At 51.6% G+C, this 25857-nt stretch overlaps 1 protein-coding gene across 2 annotated transcripts in view; it reads right to left on the bottom strand.

The window, feature by feature from the left end:
- Nectin2 (nectin cell adhesion molecule 2) overlaps positions 1 to 25857 on the bottom strand; it is a 44881-nt gene that overhangs the window by 4251 nt on the left and 14773 nt on the right. The window contains exons 3-6 of one of the 2 annotated variants that reach the window (XM_045134456.1): positions 22516 to 22812; positions 18006 to 18123; positions 16468 to 16616; positions 2574 to 2727 (exon numbers count right to left, since the gene is read on the bottom strand). In XM_045134456.1, the coding sequence (XP_044990391.1) occupies positions 2574 to 2727; positions 16468 to 16616; positions 18006 to 18123; positions 22516 to 22812 (718 nt within the window). Of the gene's footprint in view, positions 1 to 2573; positions 2728 to 7491; positions 8209 to 16467; positions 16617 to 18005; positions 18124 to 22515; positions 22813 to 25857 lie in introns of those variants that run through there. The other variant, XM_045134457.1, reaches the window with a different exon arrangement.

Here is a 25857-nt window from a genome sequence, read left to right as displayed (position 1 = left end):
CAGGGTTGGAATCTTCAGGACCCACATGACTAGCTGGGGATGGCCACAAGCGCCTGTCACCCCAAGCCACAGGGGAGCAGAGACTACAGAATCATGAAAAAAAAGGGGGGGGGGAGGTTGGAGAGATGGCTTAGCGGATAAGATCCTGCCCTGTGAACTGAAGGACCCAGGTTCAATTCTCCAGTAGCCACATGAGCCATATACACAAGGTGGTGTATAAACCTGGAGTTCATTTGCAGTGGCTAGAGGCCCTGTGCACCCATTCTCTTTCTCTCCTCTACGTGCCTCTATTTCTCTCAAATAAATAAGCAAATAAAATAAAAGAAAAAGATGTTTAAAAAAAAAATAGAGTTTTTTTTTTGCAGCTGATGGAGTCCCTGGTGCGCCCATTCTCTATATGTGCACATAAATAAGTAAACAAATACTAATTTAGAAAAGTATCAGGGCTAGAGAGATGGCTTAGTAGTTAAGGCCCTTGCCTGCAAAGCCCAAGGACCCAAGTTTAGTTCCCTAGGACCCACATAATCCAGATGCACAAGGCAGCACGTGCATCTGGAGTTCATTTGCAGTGCCCATTCTCTCTCTCTCTCTGCTGCTTTTACCGACTCAGATAAATAAGATATTTAAAATAAAAAAGAATCATTAAAAAATGGTTCCATGGTTGGAAAGATTGCTTAGCTGTTAAGATGCTTCCCTGCAAGGCCAAAGAAACCAGGTTCGATTCCCCAGGACCCACGTAAGCCAGATGCACAAGGTAGCACATGCACTTGGAGTTCATTTGCAGTGGCTAGAGGCCCTGGCATGCTCATTCTCTCTTTCTCTCAAAAAAAAAGGGGGGAGGTGCTGGAGGATGGCTTAGCTGTTAGGGCTGCAAAGCCAAAGGACCCAGGTTCAATTTCCCAGGACCCACATTAGCCGAATGCACAAGGGGGCGCACACGTCTGGAGTTCGATTGCAGTGGCTGGAGGCCCTGGCATATCCATTCTCTCTCTCTCTCTCTCTTTCTCCCCTTCTTTCTCTGTCAGATGAATAAATAAATATATATATTTTTAAATGTCTCCAGTGAGCCGGGCGTGGTGGCGCACGCCTTTAATCCCAGCCCTCGGTAGTCAGAGGTAGGAGGATTGCTGAGAGTTCAAGGCCATCCTGAAACTACATAGATAATTCCAGGGCAGCCTGGACCAGAGTGAGACCCTTCCTCGAAAAACAAACAAACCAAAAAAATGTTCTGGAGAGAACGAGTAGGAGACTCTGACCCAAAAGCACATAAGAGTGGTGAGGGCATGGGGCGCCAGAAAGGTACGTGCACGCGCATATGCCACACAACATGCACACGCATGTGCGCGCGCGCGCGCGCACACACACACACACACACACACACACACGGAATAAGAGCAAGCTGCTGGTCTTGCTGGGTGTGGTGGCGCAAGCCTTTAATCCTAGCACCGGGAATCCCAGCACTCGGGGGCAGAGGTAGGAGGATCGCTGTGAGTTTGAGGCCACTCTGAGACTACAGAGTGAACTCCAGGTCAGCCTGAGCCAGAATGAGACCCTACCTCGAGAAAAAAAAAAAAAAAAAAAAAGAGCAAGCTGCTGGTCTGAACTGACAAGAGAACACATCACTCTCAGCCTCCAGCTGTTGCAAAGTTTGTGCATCTGGCTTTTTATGGGTACTGGGAACTCGAACTCCAGTCATTAGGCTCTGCAGGCAAGTGCCTTAATCACTGAACCATTTTCCCAGCCCTTATATTTTCCCTCTTCCTCCTTCTCTTCCTTCTTTTTCTTCTTCCCTTCCCCCTCCCAAGGTAGGGGACAGAGAAAGAGGGAGGGCGAGAATGGGGGCGCCAGGGCTTCCAGCCACTGAAAACAAACTCCAGACATGTGCCACCTTGTGCATCTGGCTTAGGTGGGTCTTGGGGAATCAAACCTTCCTAGGTCCTTTGGCTCTGCAGACAAACCGCTAAGCCATTCCTCCAGCCCCAGTTTGGTTTCTTTTATAAAGTCTGTGTTTGTCCTAAACCTGCTGTGTAGCCAAGGATATCCTTGAACTCCTGATCCTCTGGCCTCTACCTCCGAAATCACAGACATGTGCCTGGCTCGGTACCACAGACCTGGATGGAAGACTGCAGAAGCTACCTTGGAATGTGTACGTAGGCCACACCCTGCGAAATGTGTGGAACAACAAGATGGCAGGGCCCTGGGCTCTGATGGCATCTCAGAGCAAAGCTGTCCTAACGATACTTTATAGGACAGAATCCCATTAGACACCTGCTGTTTGGGGCGCTCCTGCTTTACACAGCCCTTAGGGGTGATTGCCTCCCATCCTAAGTTCCCATCAGCACTTCCCAATTCTTTTTTTTTTGTTTTTTGGTTTTTCAAGGTAGGGTCTCACTGTAGCCCAGGGTGACCCGGAATTCACTATGGAGTTTCAGGGTGGCTGCGAACTCACGGAGATCCTCTTTGCCTCGGCCTGCAGAGTGCTGGGATTAAAGGAGGGCCCCATGATAGCGGGCCCCAGCACTCCCCAGTTCTGCCACCCCGTTCCCGGGCTCCTCTCGGGACGGGCCACTCACTCTTCCTCCTCCTCTGCGCTCTGCAGGCGCTGCTCCTTCCTCTGCTGGCGGCAGATGAGGATGCCTGTCACGGCCACCGCGGTGGCTATGATGGTGGCGATGATGGCCCCGATGATGCCGCCCGTGGCCCCTGCGCCTGCTGTGCTGGGCGATTCTGTGAGGACAGAGGCAAGAGTGTCTCGTTGAGGGCTGGGGAGATGGCTCAGCGGTCAAGGCGCTCGCCTGCGGAGCCTAAGAACCCAGGTTCCATTCCCCAGCACCCGCGTAAGCCAGACGCTTAAGGTGGCGCATGCGTCTGGCATACCTTTGCTTAGAGGGCCTGGTAAGCCCATTCTTTCTCTATCTACATCTTCCTCTCTCTCTCTCTCTCAAATAAATAAATAAAATGTTAAGAGTGGACAGAAGTGATGGTGCACACCTTTAATCCCAGCACTCAGGAGGCAGAGGTAGAAGGATCACCCCGAGTTCTAGGCCACCCTGTGACTACATTGTGAATTTCAGGTCAGCCTGGGCTAGAGGGAAGCCCCACATTGAAAAACTGAAAGAAAAAAAAAATCAATAAATCAATACATAAAATATTAAGGGGCCTTGAGGAAAGAAGCCATTGGTGCTGGATCCCAGTCCCACCGCCCCCAAGACACTGCTTACTTACCAGACTCGATGACATGTTGTTCCCCCTCCCCCACCCTAAGGTAGGGTCTCCCTCTGGCCCAGGCTGACCTGGAATTCACTCTGTAGTCTCAGGCGGGCCTCGAACTCAGTGATCCTCCTACCTCTGCCTCCTGGCTGCTGGGATTAAAGGCGCACACCACGATGGGCAGGTGTTTGGGTTTTGGTGGTGCTGGAGACCAGACCCAGGCCATTAGGCTTGCTAGACAAGTAAGTGCTCTCTCTAACTGACCCTTCCGTGGGTAGGTGCGAGTGTGTCACCTGACCCCTCAGTGTACATGAATAAGGAGCAGGAGCGTGCAGACCATGGTGGTACTGAGGGGGACCAAACGTGCGTCTCCCCCTTCAGGAGCTCACAGTGCTGCTGAACAGGGAGGCACACGCTGCAAACAGATGTGATGTCTAATGCCAAGTGAATCAGAGATGGAAGATACAAGCCAACTAGGGGGCGGGAGAGATGGCTCAGCGGTTAGGGCACTTGCCTGCAAAGCCTAACGACCTGATTTTGATTCCCCAGTACCATATAAAGCCAGATGCACCAAGTGGTGCTTGTGTCCGGAGTTTGTTGGCAGAGGCAAGAGGTCCTGGAGCTTCCATACTCTCTGTCTCTCATCCCTCACTATATATATATGCTTGCAAATAAATAAATAATATATGCATATTTTTATATTATATATATTGTAAATTGTATTGTAATATTGTAAATATTAAGATATTATGCAGATAGCCAGGTGTGGTGGCGCACGCCTTTATTCCCAGCACTCGGTAGGCAGAGGTAGGAGGACTGCCGTGAGTTTGAGGCCACTCTGAGACTCCATAGTGAACTCCAGGTCAGCCTGGGCTAGAGTGAGCCCTATCTCAAAAAACAAACAATTATTTGTTTACTTGAGAGAAAGGGAGAGAGAGAGAATGGGCACACCAGGGCCTCTAGCAACTGCAAACTCCAGATACATGCACCACCTTGTGCATCTGGCTTTAAGTGGGTACTGGGGAATCAAACCTGGGACCTTAGGCTTTGCAGGGCAAATGCTTTATCCACTGAGCCATCTCTCCAGCCTGCTTCATGTTTTTCGAGGTAGGGTCTCGCTCTAGCCCAGGCTGACCTGGAATTCACTATGGAGTCTCAGGGTGGCCTCAAATTCACAGCGATCCTCCTACCGCTGCCTCCCGAGTGCTGGGATTAAAGGCGTGCGCCACCACGCCCGGCCCCATGTCTTTTTTTTTTTTTTAAGGAAGAGCAATGACAGTTAGGAGTGGTGCCTCATGCCTGTAATCACAGCATCCAGGAGGCTGAAGCAGGAGGATTACTCTGAGTTTCCAGGCAAAGCTGGGCTATACAGTGAGCTTTGGGCCAGCCAGAGCGACACAGCCAAGACCATCCCAACAAACACAAAGAAAGACGCACACAGGACTAGCAAGGAGACTGTGGGGGCTGGACCAGAGTGCTGAGGGGGACGAAGGGAGCATTTCCAAGGTTAGAAAGAGAATCGGGGAGACTCTGGAACCAAAAGCAGAACCACTCATTATGGGGAGTGAAGTTGTCTTCCAGTCTTAACAGAACAGAGGCCTCAAGATCCCCAGACCCTCTCTTAACACAGTAGTCGGTGGAGCCGTTACCTGTTTCCTTGACAATTTCCTCACTAGATCCAGAGCCCTGTATTACCCTACTGGGCGCTAAAGGACCCACTGTGTGCAGAAGAAAAAGCCCTGCCAAGGATGGGCGGTGAGCCCACAGAGGAAGTGGGGGGGGGGTAGGAATCAGCATAGTGGACAAGGGACAGGGGGGGAGCCCCTAGGTGTCATTCTGGCATCCTTCCTGCCACCCCTATGCGGAACAAAGGGAAGCCGCCCAGGGGACGCCCTCTGTGTCTGACATCCGGTTTCTGGTCCTCGCTGAGCCTGCTCCGGAAGGCTTGCTTGCGCAGGAGCGTAGCTGCAGTGTCGTCGGCGCGTGGTCCACACACACTTGAGAAACATTCAGCTCTTCCTGTGATTGCTAACGGCTACAGGCTGGGCCCCAGGAGGGATCAGGGCCAGAGAATCTGGGCCACACTTGTGTCCCCAGCACGGCCAGGTACTGACTCTATACAGATGGAAGTCAAAGATCTGCTAGCTACGGAAAGATGTATCCAGATCTGCTGGCTGCTCCACTCCTGGGATCCAGTGATACCCTGACAGCCCTCTGAGCAGATTCCCCACTCATGTTCCAGCAGGCCATACAGTCGTTGTGACAGGCAGAGGTGGGACAGGTAAAACCCACCCTCTACCTCCCAGACGCCGGGGCCCCGGGAACCTCTGCATCTGTCGTGGTCCTTACTAGGGACGTGCATGTTTGTGTGTGTGTGTGTGGGTGACTGAGAAACACCTTGGACCACATCATGCGATGCCAAGATGACAGGAAGGGCCGGGAGTGGTGGCGCGCACTTTTAATCCCAACACTCCGGAGGCAGAGGTAGGAGGATCGCTGTGAGTTCGAGGCCAGCCTGGGAATACCTAGTGAATTCCAGGTCAGCCTGGGCTTGAGTGGGACCTTACCTCGAAAAACAACAACAAAAATGACAGGGAGGTTAAGCCCACCTGGTATCCCGTATCTTCCCCATTAGCCACAAAGCCCCTTTTCAGAACCCTCTGCAGCCAAAAAGGGGGACCTGAGATGTCCTCTAAAGGGTCAGGACCCAAGACCCTGACCACTGCTATCATCACTGGAGGCCCCAAGGGTCTAATATAGCCAGCCATGCTCTATCAAGAAGCTCAGCCCTGGACTGAAGAGATGGCTCAACGGTTAAAGATGCTTGCTTGCAAAGCCTGATGGCCTGGGTGCAATTCCCCAGTACACAAGAAAAGCCAGATACTTTATAATCATGGAAGTTGTTAATTAAAAAAAAATGTGAAGCCGGGCGTGGTGGCGCACGCCTTTAATCCCAGCACTTGGGAGGATCGCCGTGAGTTCGAGGCCACCCTGAGACTACAGGGTGAATTCCAGGTCAGCCTGGACCAGAGTGAGACTCTACCTCAAAAAAAAAAAAAAAAAAGTGAAAGGAAAAAAGAAGAAAATAAAGTGAAACATAACTTCTTCAAGGTTAAAAAAAAGAAAGGCTAAATGTATATACTACGCTTATCAAACTGCCCAATCAGCACTTCTCTTAATGTTCATGCCCTTATATGTATATTTTTTTGATTCATTTTTTTTTTTATTTATTTGAGTGAGAGAGAGAGAAAGAGGCAGATAGAAAGTGAGAGAGAGAATGGGCGCGCCAGGGCCTCCAGCCACTGCAAACGAACTCCAGACGCGGGCGCCCCCTTGTGCATCTGGCTAACGTGGGACCTGGGGAACCGAGCCTCGAACCGGGGTCCTTAGGCTTCACAGGCAAGCGCTTAACCGCTATGCCATCTCTCCAGCCCTTTCATATTCTTATATTAATGCTACTCTCACTTTTGGTAGAGAAGCTTCTCTTTTCAGATGGCAGTGACCTTGGGATGACTCAGAAGGCATCATGGTGCTGGGAAGAAGTGACAGAGGAGTGCTCAGCACTGCAATATCTCTATCATACCCTCCAAGGCTCAGGGTCCATTGCAGAAGAGGTGGCGGGAAGAAGGTAAGAGCCAAAGGAAGGGTAGGACTCTTTACAACGTGCTCCTCCAGACACAAAATGACCTGGATATCCATGACCTCACAGTGCCTGACACTACCTACACAAGACCATCATAAGAGGAGGAAAAGATCATGACGCCAAAATAAAAGAGAGACTGATTGAGAGGGGGAGGGGATATGATGGAGAATGGAGTTTCAAAGGGGAAAGCGGGGGGAGGGAGGGTATTACCATGGGCTATTTTTTCTAATCATGGAAGTTGTGAATAAAAAAAAAAAAAGTAGAAGGAAAAGACAGACACATAAAGTGTCATGCGTCTGGGGTTCATGCGTCTGGGGTTCTTTGCTGCTGGCAGGAAGCCTTAGTCCCAGCACTCGGGAGGCAGAGGTAGGAGGATCACCATTGAGTTCGAGGTCACCCTGAGACTACATAATGAATTCCAGGTTAGCCTGAGCTAGAGTGAGACCCTACCTCAATAAATAAACAAATAAATAAATAAGTGCAGCAAGTCAGTTTCAAATCCCAGTTGTCTCATGGGGGCTTGGACATCCAAGTGGCCTGACTCTCACCAGGACCCCGTCCCAGGGCCCGGTTCCACACCCACTGCCCTGGGACTAGATAGATGGTCCCTGACGTATTTATCACAAGACACCCCAAGGTTTCTTGACAAGGCATTTATTGCTCCTGAGTGTCCTGGGGCCAGGGGCAGAGGCTGGGGCAGAAAGTCATCTCTGAGGAGTCCGACGCGAGTGTGCACCATGGAGCTCCAGGGGCCCCCCTTCCTCTGGGGCCCTGGAGACGGGAGGGAGGAGTCCTGTGTGTGGTTCCACGACCCCCACCATCCAGAAAGGGGGTTAGTCCAAAGCTGGGGTGCCAGACAAACCAGTCCAACCGGTCTGGAGCCCGCCCGTGGTTGGCTGGAGCTGGTTGGGGGTGGGGATGTGGGTCTCTCGGTCCAGTGTCTGTGTCAAGGGGGGGTCACACGTAAACCGCCCGCCTAGAGATGAGGGAGCCGTCCAGATGCGACTCCATGTCGTCCTTCAGCGACCCGGGCGGCGGAGGCAACATGAGGCCTTCCTCTGCCTTCTCCTCTTCCTCCTCTTCTTCCTCATCCCTGCCATCAGGCCTCATGGGACCGGGAGCTGTGGGTGTCCAGAAGACGGGGCCGCCGTTCCCAAACACCTGAGTCTTTGTGTCATAGGACCCTCTGTCGCCGTTGCTTCCTCCTCCTGCTCCTCCGAGGCTCTTCCTCCTCCTCCTCCCCCGCAGCAGGATGAAGGCCACGGACCCCCCAGCCAGGAGTAGCAGCACCAGCAATGTTCCCCCCACGGCCCCCCACACAAGTGGACCCACATCTCGGGAGGCCTGGGGGGTGTCTGAGGAGAGAGAAGGAGGGAGGGAGGGAGGGAGGGAGAGAAAGAGAGGGAGACGAAGTCAAGAGCACACATCTGGGGTGAGGCGTGGGGAGACTCTGGACACTGGTTAGTAACCATAGTAACCACAGCATAGGAGATCACCAGCTGGGAGAAGAAGGGAAGAGTGGGAGAGAAAGGGGGGAAGGGCTGGGACCCCCCCTCACCTCAAACTGAGCACTATGTGAGGAGGGGATGCCAACTGGTGCTGCCCAGATGTCTACCTACAGCCCCCCCATCTCAGCAATGGGGAGGCTGAGACAGGACTACCCTGAGTTTAAGACCAACCTGGGCTAACCAAGTGAGACCTCACTTCAAAAAGACCTCCTCTCAAATGAAGAATGAGGCCAACTTCCTGTCACCTAGAACTTGGGAGGCTGAGGCAGGAGGATCACGGGTGGCAAGGCAGCCTGGGCGACCTAGTGACACTCTGCATCCATTCATTCGCTCCTTCACTCGTGTGCATGGGTGCACCAGGGTCTTGCCACTGCAGACAAACTCCAGATGCACGCGCCACTTTACGCATCTAACTTTAGATGGGTCCTGAGGAATTGAACCCACACCTGTAGGCTTTGCAAGCAGGTGCCTTTAACACCTGAGTCATCTCCCCATCCCTGAAACCCTATCTGAAAAAGACCAAAAAAAGAAAAAAAAAAAAAAAAAAAGCTGGGCATGGTGGTACTTGCCTTTAATCCCAGCACTCCAGGCAGAAGTAGGAGGATCCCCTAAACTCCTGGTGACCCTGAGACTAAATAATGAGTTCCAGGTCAGCGTGGGCTAGAACAAGACATTATCTCAAAAGAGAAGGGAAAGAGACAGAGAGACAGAGAGAGAGACAGAGAGGAGGGCTGGAGAGATGGCTTAGTGGTTAAGGCACTTGTCTGCAAAACCACAAGACCCAGGTTCAATTCTCCACATGCATCTGGAGTTCCTTTGCAGTGGCAAAAGGCCCTGGTATGCCCATTCTCTATCTGACACACACTCTCTCTCAAATAAATAAATAAATAAAACATTAAAAAAACCAAGGGTTGAAGAGATGGCTTAATGGTTAAGGCACTTACCAGCAAAGTCAAAGGACCCAGGTTCAGTTCCCCAGTACCCATGTAAAGCCAGATGCATAATGTGGTGTACGCATCGGGAGTTCATTTGTAGCAGTTGGAGGCCCTGGTGACCCATTCTCTTTCTCTCTCTCTTTATCTCTCTCTTGCTCTCAAGTAAATACATAGAAATAAAATGTTTTTTAAAAAGCTAACAAAGGGCTGGAGAGATGGCTTAGCGGTTAAACGCTTGCCTGTGAAGCCTAAGGACCCCGGTTCGAGGCTCGGTTCCCCAGGTCCCACGTTAGCCAGATGCACAAGGGGGCACACGCATCTGGAGTTCGTTTGCAGTGGCTGGAAGCCCTGGCGCGCCCATTCTCTCTCTCTCCCTCTATCTGTCCTTCTCTCTGTGTTTGTCACTTTCAAATAAAAAAATAAAATTTAAAAAAAAAAAAAAAGCCAACAAAAAACCCAAAAAGGATAAAAATTGTTGGGCTTGGGATGTCACACAGGAGAGTGCTTCTCTAAAACCCACCAGTGAGGGGCTGGGGGCGTGGCTCAGAGATAGAGCACTTGTCTAGGATCCAAAGTGAGGGGCGGGGGGGTGGCTCAGAGGCGGAGCACTTGTCTAGAGTCCACAGTGAGGGGCTGGGGGCGTGGCTTTGAATTTATTTAAAAAATATTTTATTTGGGTCGGGCGTGGGGGCTCAGGCCTTTTAATCCTAGCACTTGGGAGGCAGAGGTAGGAGTATTGCCATGGATTTGAGGCCACTCTGAGACTACATAGTGAATTCCAGGTCAAGCTGGTCTACAGGAAGACCTTACCATGGAAAAGCAACAACAACAACAAAAAATTATTTGCAAAGAAAGAGAATGAGCATGCCAGGACCTCTTGCCAGTGCAAATGTGCAAACAAACTCCAGATGCATGCACCACTTTGTCCATCTGGCTTTATGTGGGTCCTGGAGAATCAAACAGGGGTTGTTAGGCTTTGCAAGTAAGTGTCTTTAACCACTGAAGCATATCCCCAGGCCTCTCTTTTTAGTTTTTCTAGATAGCGTCTTGCTGTAGCCCAGGCTGACCTGGAAATCACTATGTAGTCTCAGGGTGGCCTCAAACTCACAACGATTCTCCTCCTACTTCTGCCCTGCCTTGAAAAAACAAAACTAACTAAATAAATATTAAGGTTCATTGAAACTGGTTTTATTTTATATTTTATTGATTAATTTTTTTCTTGGTTTTTTCGAGGTAGGGTCTCACTGTGGTCTAGGCTGACCTGGAAGTCACTATGTAGTCTCCGGCTGGCCTCGAACTCACGGCAATCCTACCACCTCTCTGGCTCCCAAGTACTGGGATTAAAGACGTGCACCACCATGCTCGGCTTAAAAAATGTTTAATATTTTTTTATTTATTAAGCTGAGAGGGAGAAAAAGCAGCAGAGAGAAAGAAAGGCAGATAGAGAATGGGAGCGCCAGGGCCTCCAGCCACTGCAAACAAACTCCAGAAACACGTGCCACCTTGTGCATCTGGCTTACGTGGGTCCTGGGGAATAGAACCTGGGTCCTTTGGCTTTGCAGGCAAGCACTTTAACTTTAAGCCATCTGTCCAGCTCCAGAAGTGGTGTCCCCCACCAAGCCCCCCAGGCAGGGTCTCGCTGTGGCCCAGGCTGACCGGGAATTCACCGCAGAGCATAGCCTGCGGTGACAGCTTAAGACTCCTGCAATACGGCCGTCCCGTTCCTCACTGGGTACCACTTTCGGAATTCTTTTGTACCGTAACTCACCGTGCCTTCAGGCCTCATGAATACCCATTAGCTACTCCTGTTGAAAGTTCAATCACACGCAGCCTGGTGCAGTTTGATTTCACTAGTCATGTCCCAGCATCATGCAACACCCAGAAGTTTTTTGGGTTTTTTTTTGAGGTAGGGTTTTGCTCTAGTCCAGGCTGACCTGGAATTCACTATGTAGTCTAAGGCTGACCTCAAACTCATAGTGATTCTCTTACCTCTGCCTCCAGCATGCTTGGATCAAAGTTATTTGCCTCCACATATGGCCAATTTTTTAAAAATTTATTTGAGAGAGAAAGAGGCAATTAGATAGAGAATAGGTGCACCAGGGTCTCTAGCTACCACAGACAAATTCCAGACGCATGTGCCACCTTGAGCCTCTGGCTTTACGTGGGTACTGGGAACATGAGTCCTTTAGCTTTCCCAGCAAGTGCCTTAACTGGTAAGCCATCTCTCCAGCCCCAAATATGTTTTTAAAAGATTTTATTTATTTATTTGCAAAAAGAGACAGACAGAATGGGCATGCCAGGATATCTATGCATTGAAAATAAACTCCAGATGCATCCACCACTTAGAGCCTCTGGCTTAAGTGGGATCTAGGGAACTGAACCTGGGTCATTAGGCTTTGCAGGCAAGTGCCTTAACCACTGAGCAATCTATTCAGACTTTTTTTTTAATGTATTTATTTTCAAGCAGAAAGAGAAAGAGAGATGGAGAGGGAGAAAATGGGCACAACAGGGCCTCATGCTACTGAAAATGAACTTCAGATGCACAAGACACTTTGTGAGCCTGGCTTTACATGGGTCCTGGGTAATCAAACCTAGGCTGTTAGGCTTTGCAAAGTACCTTTAACTGCTAAGCCATCTTTCCAGCTACAATTATTTTATATATGTATATGTTTTCATTTATTTACTTAAGAGACAGAGGCACAGAGAGAGAGAGAGAGAATGGGTGCAACAGGAACTGCAAACGAACTCCAGACACATGCGCCACCTTGTACATCTGGAGTACGTGGGTAAAGGGAATTTAACCTGGGTCCTCTGGCTTTGTAGGCAAGTGCTTTAACCGCTAAGCCATCTCTCCAGCCTGTAATCCATTACAAAAAAAAAAAAAAAAAATTTTTTTTTGTTTTTTGTTTTTTGAGGTAGGGTTTTACTCTAGCTCAGGCTGACCTGGAAATCACTCTGTAGTCTCAGGGTAGCCTCGAACTCATGGCAATCCTCCTACCTCTGCCTCCCGAGTGCTGGGATTAAAGGCGTGTGCCAGCACACACAGTCATGACAAAAGTTTTTAAAGGGCTGCATGGCTTAGTGGTTAAGGCATTTGCCTGTGAAGCCTAAAGACTCAGGTTTCATTCTCCAGGTCCCACATAAACCACATGCACATGGTGGTACCTGCGACTGGCGTTCATTTGTAGTGGCTGGAGACCCTGGTGCACTCTCTCCCTCTCTAATAAATAAATAAAAATAAAAATAAAAAAGTAAAAATGTTTAAAGCCAAGAATGGGTGTGCACACCTTTTTTTTTTGTCGTTGTTTGTTTGTTTTGTTTTTCGAGGTAGGGTCTCACTCTAGCCCAGGTTGACCTGGAATTCACTATGGAGTCTCAGGGTGGCCTCGAACTCACAGCAATCCTCCTACCTCTGCCTCCCGAGTGCTGGGATTAAAGGCGTACGCCACCACGCCCAGCTTTGTGCACACCTTTAATTTCAGCACTCCGAGGTAGAAGTAGGAGGATCACTGTGAGCTCAGGCCACCTTGAGACTACACATTGAATTCCAGGCCAGCCTAGGTGAGACCCTACCTTGAAAAACAAAGCAAAATAAAATATAAAGAAGACATGCACATACATGTTCTGGGTCTCTGGCTATATAATACCCTGAGCACCGGTGGATAATTCTAGCAAGATGGGCTGGGCTGAATCAAGCCTCCTTGCTTCATAAAGAAGCTTGCTTCATAATAACAACCAAAAGCAAAGTACCTGAAAATAGCGAAGATGGCATAGCTGTTAAAAGACGCTTGCTTGCAAAACCTGCTGGCCAAGGTTCAATTCCCTAGCAACCCTTGTAAAGACAGATGGACCATTTGCGTGCAAAGTGGTAAGATACCCTGGAGTGTACGCGTGCACATACATGCAGCTAGGTAAATAATAAAAAGCAAAGTACCAGAGATGATAATGCAATATTGGCCTATGAAAATTGGAAGAACAACTTTCAGAAAATAACAAAACAGGAAAAATATTAAAATTTCTATGGAACACGACAGGGGGAGAGAAAGAGAGAGATTATTCTGCATGTTCCACACCTGGGTAGAGCCTTCTTAGAATGGGAGACATCAGAAACTGACAACTGAGAATCTCTCATAATGGAATTTCCAAACAGTCTGTGTGTGCAGTAGTGATGGTGGTGGTGGTAGTGGGGAGGATCTAGAATGTTCCTCATCTCATGTGCACAAAACAGTATTTCTGCATATGGGGCTGTTGCCTCGTGTGACAGCGCCTCCCTTCAGGGGTGTGTGTGTGTGTGTGTGTGTGTGTGTGTGTAAATGTGTCAGTTGCTGTGGGAGGTGACTGTGTCTCTGGGTTGGTGAGAGAGTTTCTTAATATTGGTGTCCCACATCCCGGCCCATGGTCTGAATTCCTACAGATTGGTCTACTTTCCTTGGGGTGGCCTTATGCATGTTATGTGCATGTGATCTCAGGAAGGACGTGTCTGACCACATCCCACTTTCTCCATCTTTGGGAGTCCCTCTGAGGAGATCAGATACTGCCTGGTGGGGCCGCTCTTTTGGAGTCATAATTTTGCAAGGGTGAACTATGTGGCTGGCCACGTGCAAGGGTGTGTTTTACTTTTCCTTTGTGTGAGTGTGTTACTGCCTCCAATGTGATTCGCAAGCAATCCACTACAAAGCCACGCCCCTCACTGTGGATCTAGACAAGTGCTCTACCTCTGAGCCACGCCCCCAGCCCCTCACTGTGGATCCTAGACAAGTGCTCTACCTCTGAGCCACGCCCCCAGCCCCTCACTGTGGACTCTAGACAAGTGCTCTACCTCTGAGCCACGCCCCCAGCCCCTCACTGTGGATCCTAGACAAGTGCTCTACCTCTGAGCCACGCCCCCAGCCCCTCACTGTGGACTCTAGACAAGTGCTCTACCTCTGAGCCACGCCCCCAGCCCCTCACTGTGGACTCTAGACAAGTGCTCTACCTCTGAGCCACGCCCCCAGCCCCTCACTGTGGATCCTAGACAAGTGCTCTACCTCTGAGCCACGCCCCCAGCCCCTCACTGTGGACTCTAGACAAGTGCTCTACCTCTGAACCACGTCCCCAGCCCCTCACTGTGGACTCTAGACAAGTGCTCTACCTCTGAGCCACGCCCCCAGCCCCTCACTGTGGACTCTAGACAAGTGCTCTACCTCTGAGCCACGTCCCCAGCCCCTCACTGTGGATTCTAGACAAGTGCTCTACCTCTGAGCCACGCCCCCAGCCCCTCACTGTGGACTCTAGACAAGTGCTCCACCTCTGAGCCACGCCCCCAGCCCCTCACTGTGGATCTAGACAAGTGTTCTACCTCTGAGCCACGCCCCAGCCCCTCACTGTGGATCTAGACAAGTGCTCTACCTCTGAGCCACGCCCCCAGCCCCTCACTGTGGATCTAGACAAGTGCTCTACCTCTGAGCCACGCCCCCAGCCCCTCACTGTGGATTCTAGACAAGTGCTCTACCTCTGAGCCACGACCCCAGCCCCTCACTGTGGACTCTAGACAAGTGCTCTACCTCTGAGCCACGCCCCCAGCCCCTCACTGTGGGTCTAGACAAGTGCTCTACCTCTGAGCCACGCCCCCAGCCCCTCACTGTGGACTCTAGACAAGTGCTCTACCTCTGAGCCACGCCCCCAGCCCCTCACTGTGGACTCTAGACAAGTGCTCTACCTCTGAGCCACGCCCCAGCCCCTCACTGTGGATCTAGACAAGTGTTCTACCTCTGAGCCACGCCCCAGCCCCTCACTGTGGATCTAGACAAGTGCTCTACCTCTGAGCCACGCCCCCAGCCCCTCACTGTGGACTCTAGACAAGTGCTCTACCTCTGAGCCACGCCCCAGCCCCTCACTGTGGATCTAGACAAGTGCTCTACCTCTGAGCCACGCCCCCAGCCCCTCACTGTGGATCTAGACAAGTGCTGTACCTCTGAGCCACACCCCCAGCCCCTCACTGTGGACTCTAGACAAGTGCTCTACCTCTGAGCCACGCCCCCAGCCCCTCACTGACTCTACTGCTGAGCCACACCATTGGACCACCTTACCGCCTTCCCCACTATAAGTAGGGTCTCCCTGTAGCCCAGGCTGACCTGGAATTCACTCTAAGTCCAGGCAGGCCTCAAAACTCACAGCAATCCTCCTGAGGGGTGAGATTACAGGCAGGCGCCACCACACCTGGCTCTAGTTCTCTTCCTTTTATTTTGAGACAGGGTCTCTCTCTGTGGCCCAAGCTGGCTTCAGCCTCCGAAGTAGCTAAGACTACAGCCTTGTGCTACCTGGCTTAGCCAAGGATGTTTCTACAATGGCTCTTCCCAGGCTCCCGTGGTATGTCACAGGCTCGGGTCAGCATCACCTGCCCTTGTGCAGTGGGTCTTGCCTGGCGCCACTGTTTGGGCGAGTCTTGGTGACATCGGGTCCCAGTGTGGAGGGTTATATCTGGGCAACTGTTTGGATTCCCACGCTTCTCTGCGACAGAATTCTGAGCCTTGGGTGTCTCCATGGCTGTGGGTCTTGGGGCTTTATTTGTCACAAACGGTCACACAATTCCCTACTGCGAGGGGTCACTCTGTTAGTGGCTTCAGGAAATCTGTGGCTGGTGACAGCCCTGTCTTCCAGGATCCTGGCTCTACGGTTCGGATTTGACCCCCGTTTCCACCATAAGCCTACATCAGCATCCTGCTTCTCTTCTCCCATTGTGGGTCTTGGGACTTGTCCGTATTTATTTTCTTTCTCTTTCCCCTTTCCTCCCTTCCCTTCCTCTCCCCTCCCCTCTCTTCCTTCCTCCCTAACTTTTTTTTTTTTTTTTAACAACCCAGGGTCTACTCTGTAACATAAATTGGACTGGAAGTCAGGTACCACAGGCTGGTCTTAAACTTGCGGCAATCCTCCTGCCACTGCCTCTCAAGAGGCGCACATTCCCTGCTGAGCCGAAGCCTTGGACACCCCAGCACGGGTCTCTAGCCCCTCAGCTCCTCTGGCCAAGATGGACAAACCAAAACATACACTGGGCTGTGCTCACAAGGCAGGTCAGAGTCCCTCCCTTGCTGTGGCAGCATGAGACCACCCCCCCAACGTGAAAACCAAACCCCAACGGAACAGCTGAGGGGAAGACCCAGGTCTCCGTATTCAACTGTCAAGGCCAGCTTACCTCGGACCAAGATGAGCTGCTCGGCCCTGCCCGTCCCCACGGCGTTGGTGACCGTGCAGATGAAGGTGGTGTTGACCAGATGGTCCACGGAGTGGACGAGCAGCTGGGAGCCCTGGATGACTGCGGAGGCTGGGAAGACGCCCGATGTCCTGGAGGGTGTGGAGTGAGGTGAGGGCCACAGCAGTGGTCACAGAGGGGACAGGCTGGTCCTGATCTGATGACAGAACTCAATAGGCAAGCTCTAAACACCTGCCTTATCCCTGAAGACCCAAACTGCCAGCCCTTCCCTCCCCCAGATCCAGGGGTCCAGGCCCAGCCCTCCTCCCTCAGACCCGGGGCTCCAGGCCCAGCCCTCCTCCCTCAGACCCAGAGATCCAGACCCAGCCTTCCTCCCTCAGACCCAGGGCTCCAGGCCCAGCCCTCCTCCCTCAGACTCAAGGGTCCAGACCCAGCCCTCCTCCCTCAGACCCAGGGGTCCAGAACCAGCCCTCCTCCCTCAGACCCAGGGGTCCAGACCCAGCCCTCCTCCCTCAGACCCAGGGGTCCAGACCCAGCCCTCCTCCCTCAGACCCAGGGATTCAGGCCCAGCCCTCCTCCCTCAGACCCAGGGCTCCAGACCCAGCCCTCCTCCCTCAGACTTGGGGTCCAGGCCCAGCCCTCCTCCCTCAGACCCGGGGCTCCAGGCCCAGCCCCCCTCCCTCAGACTTGGGGTCCAGACCCAGCCCTCCTCCCTCAGACCCGGGGGCCCAGACCCAGCCCTCCTCCCTCAGACCCGGGGGTCCAGGCCCAGCCCTCCTCCCTCAGACCCGGGGGTCCAGGCCCAGACCTCCTCCCTCAGACCCGGGGGTCCAGGCCCAGACCTCCTCCCTCAGACCCAGGGGTCCAGACCCAGCCCCCCTCCTTCAGACTTGGGGTCCAGGCCCAGCACTCCTCCCTCAGACCCAGGGGTCCAGGCCCAGCCCTCCTCCCTCAGACCCGGGGGTCCAGGCCCAGCCCTCCTCCCTCAGACCCGGGGGTCCAGACCCAGCCCTCCTCCCTCAGACTTGGGGTCCAGGCCCAGACCTCCTCCCTCAGACCCAGGGGTCCAGACCCAGCCCCCCTCCTTCAGACTTGGGGTCCAGGCCCAGCACTCCTCCCTCAGACCCGGGGGTCCAGGCCCAGCCCTCCTCCCTCAGACCCGGGGGTCCAGACCCAGCCCTCCTCCCTCAGACTTGGGGTCCAGGCCCAGACCTCCTCCCTCAGACCCAGGGGTCCAGACCCCGCCCTCCTCCCTCAGACCCAGGGATCCAGACCCAGCCCCCCTCCCTCAGACCCAGGGATCCAGACCCAGCCCTCCTCCCTCAGACCCGGGGGTCCAGACCCAGCCCCCCTCCCTCAGACTTGGGGTCCAGACCCAGCCCTCCTCCCTCAGACCTAGGGGTCCAGGCCCAGCCCTCCTCCCTCAGACTTGGGGGCCCAGACCCAGCCCCCCTCCCTCAGACTTGGGGTCCAGGCCCAGCCCTCCTCCCGCAGACCCAGCCCAGGTCGGCGTCACTCACGTGCTCCAGTCGTACCCCGTGGGCTCTGGGTTGCTGCGCACGTCGCAGGTCAGGACGGCCTCACTGCGGCCGAGGTACCAGTTGTCGTCGTAGCCGGAGATGGAGACCTCGGGCGGGTCTGGGGAGAGGGCGGGGCTGGCTTAGAGACAAGAGAAACCCAGCACAGGGCGCAAGCCAGCAGCCACCGAGGACTCCGCCTAAAAGGGGCAGGGGACAAGGGGCACCCAGGTCCTAAGGGAGCTGGGTCATCAGCCCTGGCTGTTTTGTATGTCTAAGTCAGGGAGACCCCACCAAGGAAGCAGCTGGGGACCAGCCCAAAATTGCAAATGTCCGTGGCAGGCAAGAGCAAGATACGACAGAGCCGGGCGTGGTGGCGCACACCTTTAATCCCAGCACTGGGGAGGCAGAGGTAGGAGGATCGCTGTGAGTTCGAGGCCACCCTGAGACTACATAGTGAATTCCGGGTTAGCCTGGGCCACAGTGAGACCCTACTTGGAAAAATAAAAACAGAAACGAAACAAACAAATTAAAAAAGAAAAAAAAAAAAAAAGAGTAAGACCACACAGATACTGCACATGTGCGCATGCATGCTGTCTATGATATGCCCACAGCAGTCTATATGGGAGGGAAGGTACGGATCCAGGGTCTGGCAGTCGGTGGAGACAAACAGGAAGTCCACTGCACTGGGCCAGGCTTGCATGCTGGGCGTCCATAATGAATGTCACCTCGGCAGTGAGTCCACACAGCTCTGAAGTTGGGACAATGAACAGACGGGGTGACACCATCAATATTTCCCAGGTTCTAGCCGGACATGGTGGTGCACGCCTATAGTCCCAGCACTTGGGAGGTGGAGGCAGGAGAATCAGGGGTTCGAGGCCAACCTGGGTTATATGAGACCTTGGTTCAAAAATTTAAAAAAGGCCGGGCATGGTGGCATATGCCTTCATCCCAGCACTCGGGAGGCAGAGATAGACGGATCACCCTGAGTTCGAGGCCACCTGAGACTACATAGTGAATTGCAGGTCAACTTGGCCTAGAGTGAGACCTTACCTCAAATAAATAAATTAAATTAAATTAAAATTAAACAAGGGCTGGGGAGACTGGCTTAGTGGTTAAAGGCACTTGCTTAGAAAGCCAGGAGGCATGGGTTTGATTCCCCAGTAACCATGTAAATAAAGCCAGGTACACAAAGTGGTGTATGCATCTGGAGTTATTTTCCAGTGGCAAGAAGCCCTGGTATGCCCATTCTCTCTTGCTCACTCTCTCTCCCTCCTTGCAAACAAATAAATAAATTAGAACAGGAGAGATGGCTTAGTGGTTAAGAATACTTAGTAGCAGAGGCCAGTAAGTTAAAAAGGAGACATAAAGGGGAGAGAAAGGAAGGGAGGAGGGTACTGAATAGGTTGATATTGTATATATGTAAGTACAATGATTGAGATGGGGAGGTAATATGATGGAGAATGGAATTTCAAAGGGGAAAGTGGGGGGGGGAGGGAGGGAATTACCATGGGATATTTTTTTATAATCATGGAAAATGCTAATAAAAATTTAAAAAATTTAAAAAAATAAAATAAAATTTTTTTTTTTAAAAAAAGAAATATTCTCTTTCAGTTGTTTTTAGGGGGCACCAGGAACTGCAGACCAAATGGTAAATAAAGTACTATTCCTTGCCCTTAAAAAAAAACAAAAAAGAATAGCCAGGCGTGGTGGCTCACGCCTTTAATCCCAGTACTCAGGAGGCAGAGATAGGAGGATCACCATGAGTTCGAGGCCACCTGAGACTACATAGTGAATTATAGTGAGACCCAACCTTGAAAAATCAAACAAACAAACAAACAAAACCAGAATTGCCCATTCTCTCTATTTGCTTCTTTCTCTGTCTGTCGCTCTCAAATAAACAAACAGAAAAAAATTAAAAAAAAAAAAAGAAAGAAAAAAAACAGACATGGGAAGGCTGGAGAGATGGCTTAGCGGTTAAGGAGTTTGCCTGCAAAGCCAAAGGATCCTGGTTCGATTCTCCAGGACCCACGTAAGCCAGATGCACAAAGGGGTGCATGCATCTGGAGTTCGTTCACAGTGGCTGGAAGCCCTGGGGCACCCATTTTCTCTCTCCCTTTTATCTCTCTGCCTGTCTCTATCAAATAAATAAATAAATAAAATACATTTAATTAAAAATAAAATCCAGACACGGCCAAGCAAACCTATAACCACCCCACCATTTGAGTGAGGGATTGTTGGGGTTCCCTGGCCAGCAAGTCTAAAGAAAACTCGTAGACATCCAGATTCAGCAAGAGACCCTGCTTCAAGCCTTTAACGTGGCAGAGTGATGGAGGAGGGTCCCACGTCTTTCTCTTGCTTTTGCCTCTGTGAGCAGAGGGTGTACATCTGCACACACACATGCGTGCGGCACACACGCTACACAGTCACACACATACCAAAATAAATAAATAAAAATAAATCAATGAAACGAGCTGGGCGTGATAGCCCATGCCTTTAATCCTAGCACTTGGGAGGCAGATGTGGGAGGATCCCTGTGAGTTCGAAGCCATCCTGAGACTACAGAGTAAATTCCAGCTTGGCTCGGGCTGCCGTGAGACTTTACCTCGCAAAAACAAAACAGGGTTGGAGAGATGGCCCTGAAGTTGAAGGCACTTGCTTGCAAAGCCGGACAGCCTTGGGGTTCGATTCCCCAGGACCCACATAACGCCTCATGCGCAAGGGGGCGCACGCAACTGGAGCTCCTTGGCAGTGGAAGGAGGCCCTGGGGTGCCCATTCTCTTACTCTCTTTTACAAATAAATATGTAAATTATGTTAAAAAAATCTTTAAATAATAAAAAGAAAAACAGAAAAAACAGAAAACCTTTCTAGGCTCTGTATAGAGTGTTGGCTGTGCATCCTGGGAGGGGACGAGGTGTGCTGTGGTCCCTCAGCAGTTCCTAGAGGACTTAATTTTGGAAGTTGTTTTTTTTTTTTTTAAATTTTTTTAATTTACTTATTTGAGAGCGACAGACACAGAGAGAAAGACAGATAGAGGGAGAGAGAGAATGGGCGCGCCAGGGCTTCCAGCCTCTGCAAACGAACTCCAGACGCATGCACCCCCTTGTGCATCTGGCTAATGTGGGACCTGGGGAACCGAGCCTCGAACTGGGGTCCTTAGGTTTCACAGGCAAGCGCTTAACCGCTAAGCCATCTCTCCAGCCCAATCTAGGAAGTTTTAGGGAGGGCTCAGAACCCCTAAGGCCCTGAGAGAAGGAAACAGGTCCCTGCATAGACTGACTGCCCAGGGGAGGCGATCTACGGAGGGAAAGTGTGAGGCCATGTTGGTTGGACAAGGTTCTCAGTGCCCTAGGAACGCTGAGGAGAATAGTCAGGGAATATGGCCTGTCACCTGCAGTCCCTGGGGGACACAAAAGAAAGCTGGGACAGCTGTCAGAGGCAGCCCAGCCTCCCAGAAGGCGGAATTCAATTCTGAGGTTCTGTAGGGCCTGTTGCTTTCCTCAGCTGATTTCACACTACCAGCAAGACTTCGCTGGACGCAGACCCGGGAGGAAATCCAGCCCTCTCTCAGGTGGGCACTGACTGGGGGGCAAGATGACAGGATTCCATTGAAGTCCGTGTCGTGAATGGTGAGGGCGGCGTGTAGAATGTAACCCATGGGGCCGGGACAGACAAGGGGCAGGAAGCCAGGCATGGTGGCTCACATCTCTAATCTCATCATTCAGGAGGCAGAGATAGGAGATCACTCTGAGTTTGAGGCCAGCCTGCGCTAGAGTGATACCCTACCTCAAAAAGCAAATTATAGTGGCTGGAGAGATGGCTTAGTGCTTAAGTGCTTGCCTGTGAAGCCTCAGGACCCTGGTTCGAGGCTCAATTCCCCAGGACCTACGTAAGCCAAATGCACAAGGGGGCGCACGCAATTGGAGTTAGTTTGCAGTAGCTGGAAGCCCTGGTGTGCCCATTCTCTCTCTCTTTCTCTGCCTCTTTCTCTCTCTGTCACTCTCAAATAAATGAATAAAAATAAACAAAAATTTTTTTAAAGCAAATTATATATATATGTATTGTATTTTCTTTTTCTTTTCTTTTCTTTTTTATTTTGATTTTTTGAGGTAGGGTGTCATTCTAGCCCAGGCTGACCTGGAATTCACTATGTAGTCTCAGGCTGGCCTCAAACTCATGGCGATCCTTCTACCTCTGCCTCCCGAGTGCTGGGATTAAAGGCACGCACCCCCCCCACCCCAACTTGCTTGCTTGCTTTTTTCTTTTCTTTTTTATGGTTTTTCAAGGTAGGGTCTCAGCGTAGCCCAGGCTGACCTGGAATTCACTATGTAGTTTCAGGGTGGCCTCGAACTCACGGTAACCCTCCTATACTTCTGCCTCTTGAGTGCTGGGATTAAAGGCGTGCGCGCCCAGCTTTCTCTTCATTTATTTATTTTTTTAATTCAGCTGATGGAAACCAAGGAAGGAAATCTTACAGAACTGCTGGGGTGGGGCGACGCCTGTCACACTCACAGCGCACAGAGAGAGTCACCGGCAGCAGGACGGGCTCCTCGTAGCTCTCGTGGTCCACCCTGCATGTGACCTTGACGCCATCCACTTGGCTCACTGGCACCAAGGTGTAGCGACTGATGACCGTGACGGTGCCAGCCTGTGGCCCAAGCTCCTGGGTGTCTCTGGCCTCTCCACCCAGTGGTGAGATCCAGGTGATCCGGGCAGGTGGGCGGCCCCCGGCCGAGACACAGCGGGCCACGGGCACGGGCTCCGGGCCCAGTGTGACCTCCTGGGCTTCGGCGTGGCTCTCGGGTTGGGCTGGGGAGAGACCAGAGAGGAGTGAGTCACTTCCCCTGCCGTTGCAACTCAGCAGCAGTGGAGGGGCATGGCCAGTCCCGGCTGCCAGGATTGAGGGCAAGCTCATGTTCACTACAGCCAGGTGTATGGCTTTGGGCAAAGTATTTTGCAACTCTTTCCTTTTGTGACAGACAGGGATAACGAAAAGTCTTCACCCACAGGACTGTCACCTAGGTCAAAGACAGGGACACACACACCGCCAGGCATGGGGCGCACACATTTTTTTAAAATTTATTTATTTATTTGAGAGCGACAGACACAGAGAGAAAGACAGATAGAGGGAGAGAGAGAGAATGGGCGCGCCAGGGCTTCCAGCCTCTGCAAACGAACTCCAGGTGTGTGCGCCCCCTTGTGCATCTGGCTAACGTGGGACCTGGGGAACCGAGCCTCGAACCGGGGTCCTTAGGCTTCACAGGCAAGCGCTTAACCGCTAAGCCATCTCTCCAGCCCGGCGCACACATTTAATCCCAGCTCTTGGGAGGCGGAGGTAGGAGGATCGCCGGTAATTCGAGACCACCCTGAGACTTCACAGTGCATTCCAGGTCAGCCGGGGCTACAGTGAGACCCTGCCTGGGGGGGGGGGGGGAGTGACACACACGATGCCATCCCTGTGTGGGGCATGTGCTGCAACGTGTTTGGCTCCGTCAGGATGGCACACAGGCTGGGTGTGTTGGTACAGGCCTGTGACCCTAAAACTATGGAGGTTGGAAGACTGCTGGTTCGAAGGCCGGGGGGACGGCTCAGTGGTTAAGGCGTTTGCCTGCGAAGCCAAAGGACCCAGGTTCGATTCCCCAGGACCCATGTAAGCCAGATGCACAAGGGGGCGCACGCGTCTGGAGTTCGGTTGCAGTGGCTGGAGGCCCTGGCACGCCCATTCTCTCCCTCTTCGTCAAATAAATAAATAAATAAATAAATAAATAAATAAATAATTGCAGGTTTGAGGCCAGTCTGGACTGCATAGTGAGATCTTGTCTCCAAAATCAAGTAAGCCGGGTGTGGTGGTGCACGCCTTCAATCCCAGCACCAGGGAGGCAGAGGTGGGAGGATTGCCATGAATAATTCCAGGCCACCCTGAGACTCTCTGTGTGTGTGTGTGTGTGTGTGTGTGTGTGTATTGTGCAATCCAGGTCAGCCTGGACTATAGTGAGACCCTACCTCAAAAAAAAAAAAAAAGGGCTGGAGAGATGGCTTAGCGGTTAAGCGCTTGCCTGTGAAGCCTAAGGACCCCGGTTCGAGGCTCGGTTCCCCAGGTCCCACGATAGCCAGATGCACAAGGGGGCGCACGTGTCTGGAGTTCGTTTGCAGTGGCTGGAGGCCCTGGCGCGCCATTCTCTCTCTCTCCCTCTGTCTTTCTCCCTGTGTCTGTCACTCTCAAATAAATAAATAAAAAATGAACAAAAAATATTTTTAAAAAAAAAAGGGTACAGAGTCAGTCACGGTAGTGCACGCCTTTAATACCAGCACCTGGGAGGCAGGGGTAGAACCACCACCATGAGTTCGAGGCTACCCAAAGACTACATAGTAAATTCCAGGCCAGCCTGGGCTACAGTGAGACTCTATCTCCAAAAATAAATATATATATATATGATTTTATATATTTTATAATTTATATAAAATTAATAATATTAAGTAATAAAATTAATTTTATGTAATGTATAATTCTTTGAATGCATGCATCATTATGCTGGGATTTGAAAGTGAGTTAAAGCCAAGGGAGAGTCCCTATCTGGTTTCACCCCTTTCACCTAGTCCTTTTTGTAAGATCTCAGCGATGAAAGGACCTGCCCCAGGGAGCTAGCAAAAGCACTCTCACTGATGGTCACAGACGCAGGCTGACCCTGGGGCTTGGACCTGTGCGGCTCCAGCTTTCTCTAGACCTGCCCGCGGGGGCATCTTTCAGGCTCTCTATCTCTCCTATCTCTGACTTCCAAGAGCCTTCCTTCAGGCTTTCCCAACTTTCTACAGCCAATGGAATGTTCCAGAACCCAAACCTACTACTTCCCCATGGGAACTTCTGGTTAAGACGGGCAGTCCTGCTTGGCATGGGGGCATGCACCTTTAATCCCAGCACTGGAGAGGCAGAGGTAGGAGGATCACCGTGAGTGAGTTCAAGGCCACCCTGAGACTACATCCTGAATTTCCAGGTCAGCCTGGGCTAGAGTGTGACCCTGCCTGGGGGGGGAGGGACAAACAAACAACAACAAAAACTGCTGGTGGTGACTTCAGACATTCCCTAACCCACCCTCACCTCAATCCCCACTCCTGCCACACTTCGGGGTCTCAGATGACAAGGGGAGCCTTGTTTCCTTTCAGGGACTTCTGCTGGATCTCCCCTCGGCGGCTTTGACGGCACCTGCCCCTCCATACATGGCTGCTTCTCTCTGTCCCCGGGTGTGAGCCTGGAGGCTTAGCGGGTGTTCTCAACATCTCTCTCACAGCCAGGTCTTTTTGTAGCCTTGACTGGCTTGAAGTATTATTTACTCAAGCAGGTCCCTTCCGTGTTTATTTATATGTTGTTGCGACAGGGTTTCATGTAGCCCAGGCTGTCCTAGAACTTTCCATACAGCTGAGAGTTTATGCAATCTGAGAACCAAGTCCAGAGCTTCTCACAAAATAGGCCATATATATGTATATGTGTATGTATGTATATAGGTGTGTATATGTGTATATATAGTTCTTTTTCTTTCTTTTCTCTCTTTTCTCAATGTAAGATCTCACTCTAGCTCAGGCTGACTGGAATTCACTATGAAGTCTCAGGGTGGCCTCGAACTCATGGCGATCCTCCTACCTCTGTCTCCCCAGTGCTGGGACTAAAGATGGGCACCACTATGTCTACCTTCATTTTTTTTTTTTTTTTTTTTTGCAGTGTCAGGAATGGAACCCAGGGCCTTGTGCATGAGACAAGTGCTCTCCTGTTGACCCATGCCCTCAGCCCTCCTTTAACCCTTTTGTTTCGTTTTTGAGAGATGGGGAAGGAGGGAGCAGACAGAAACCAGAGGGAGAATG

This window comes from Jaculus jaculus, chromosome 14, assembly GCF_020740685.1.
Source record: "Jaculus jaculus isolate mJacJac1 chromosome 14, mJacJac1.mat.Y.cur, whole genome shotgun sequence".
In the NCBI taxonomy this organism is placed as follows: Eukaryota; Metazoa; Chordata; class Mammalia; order Rodentia; family Dipodidae; genus Jaculus; species Jaculus jaculus.
Note: the sequence above shows the minus strand (reverse complement) of the source record. Positions and strands in the feature narration are given on the sequence as shown.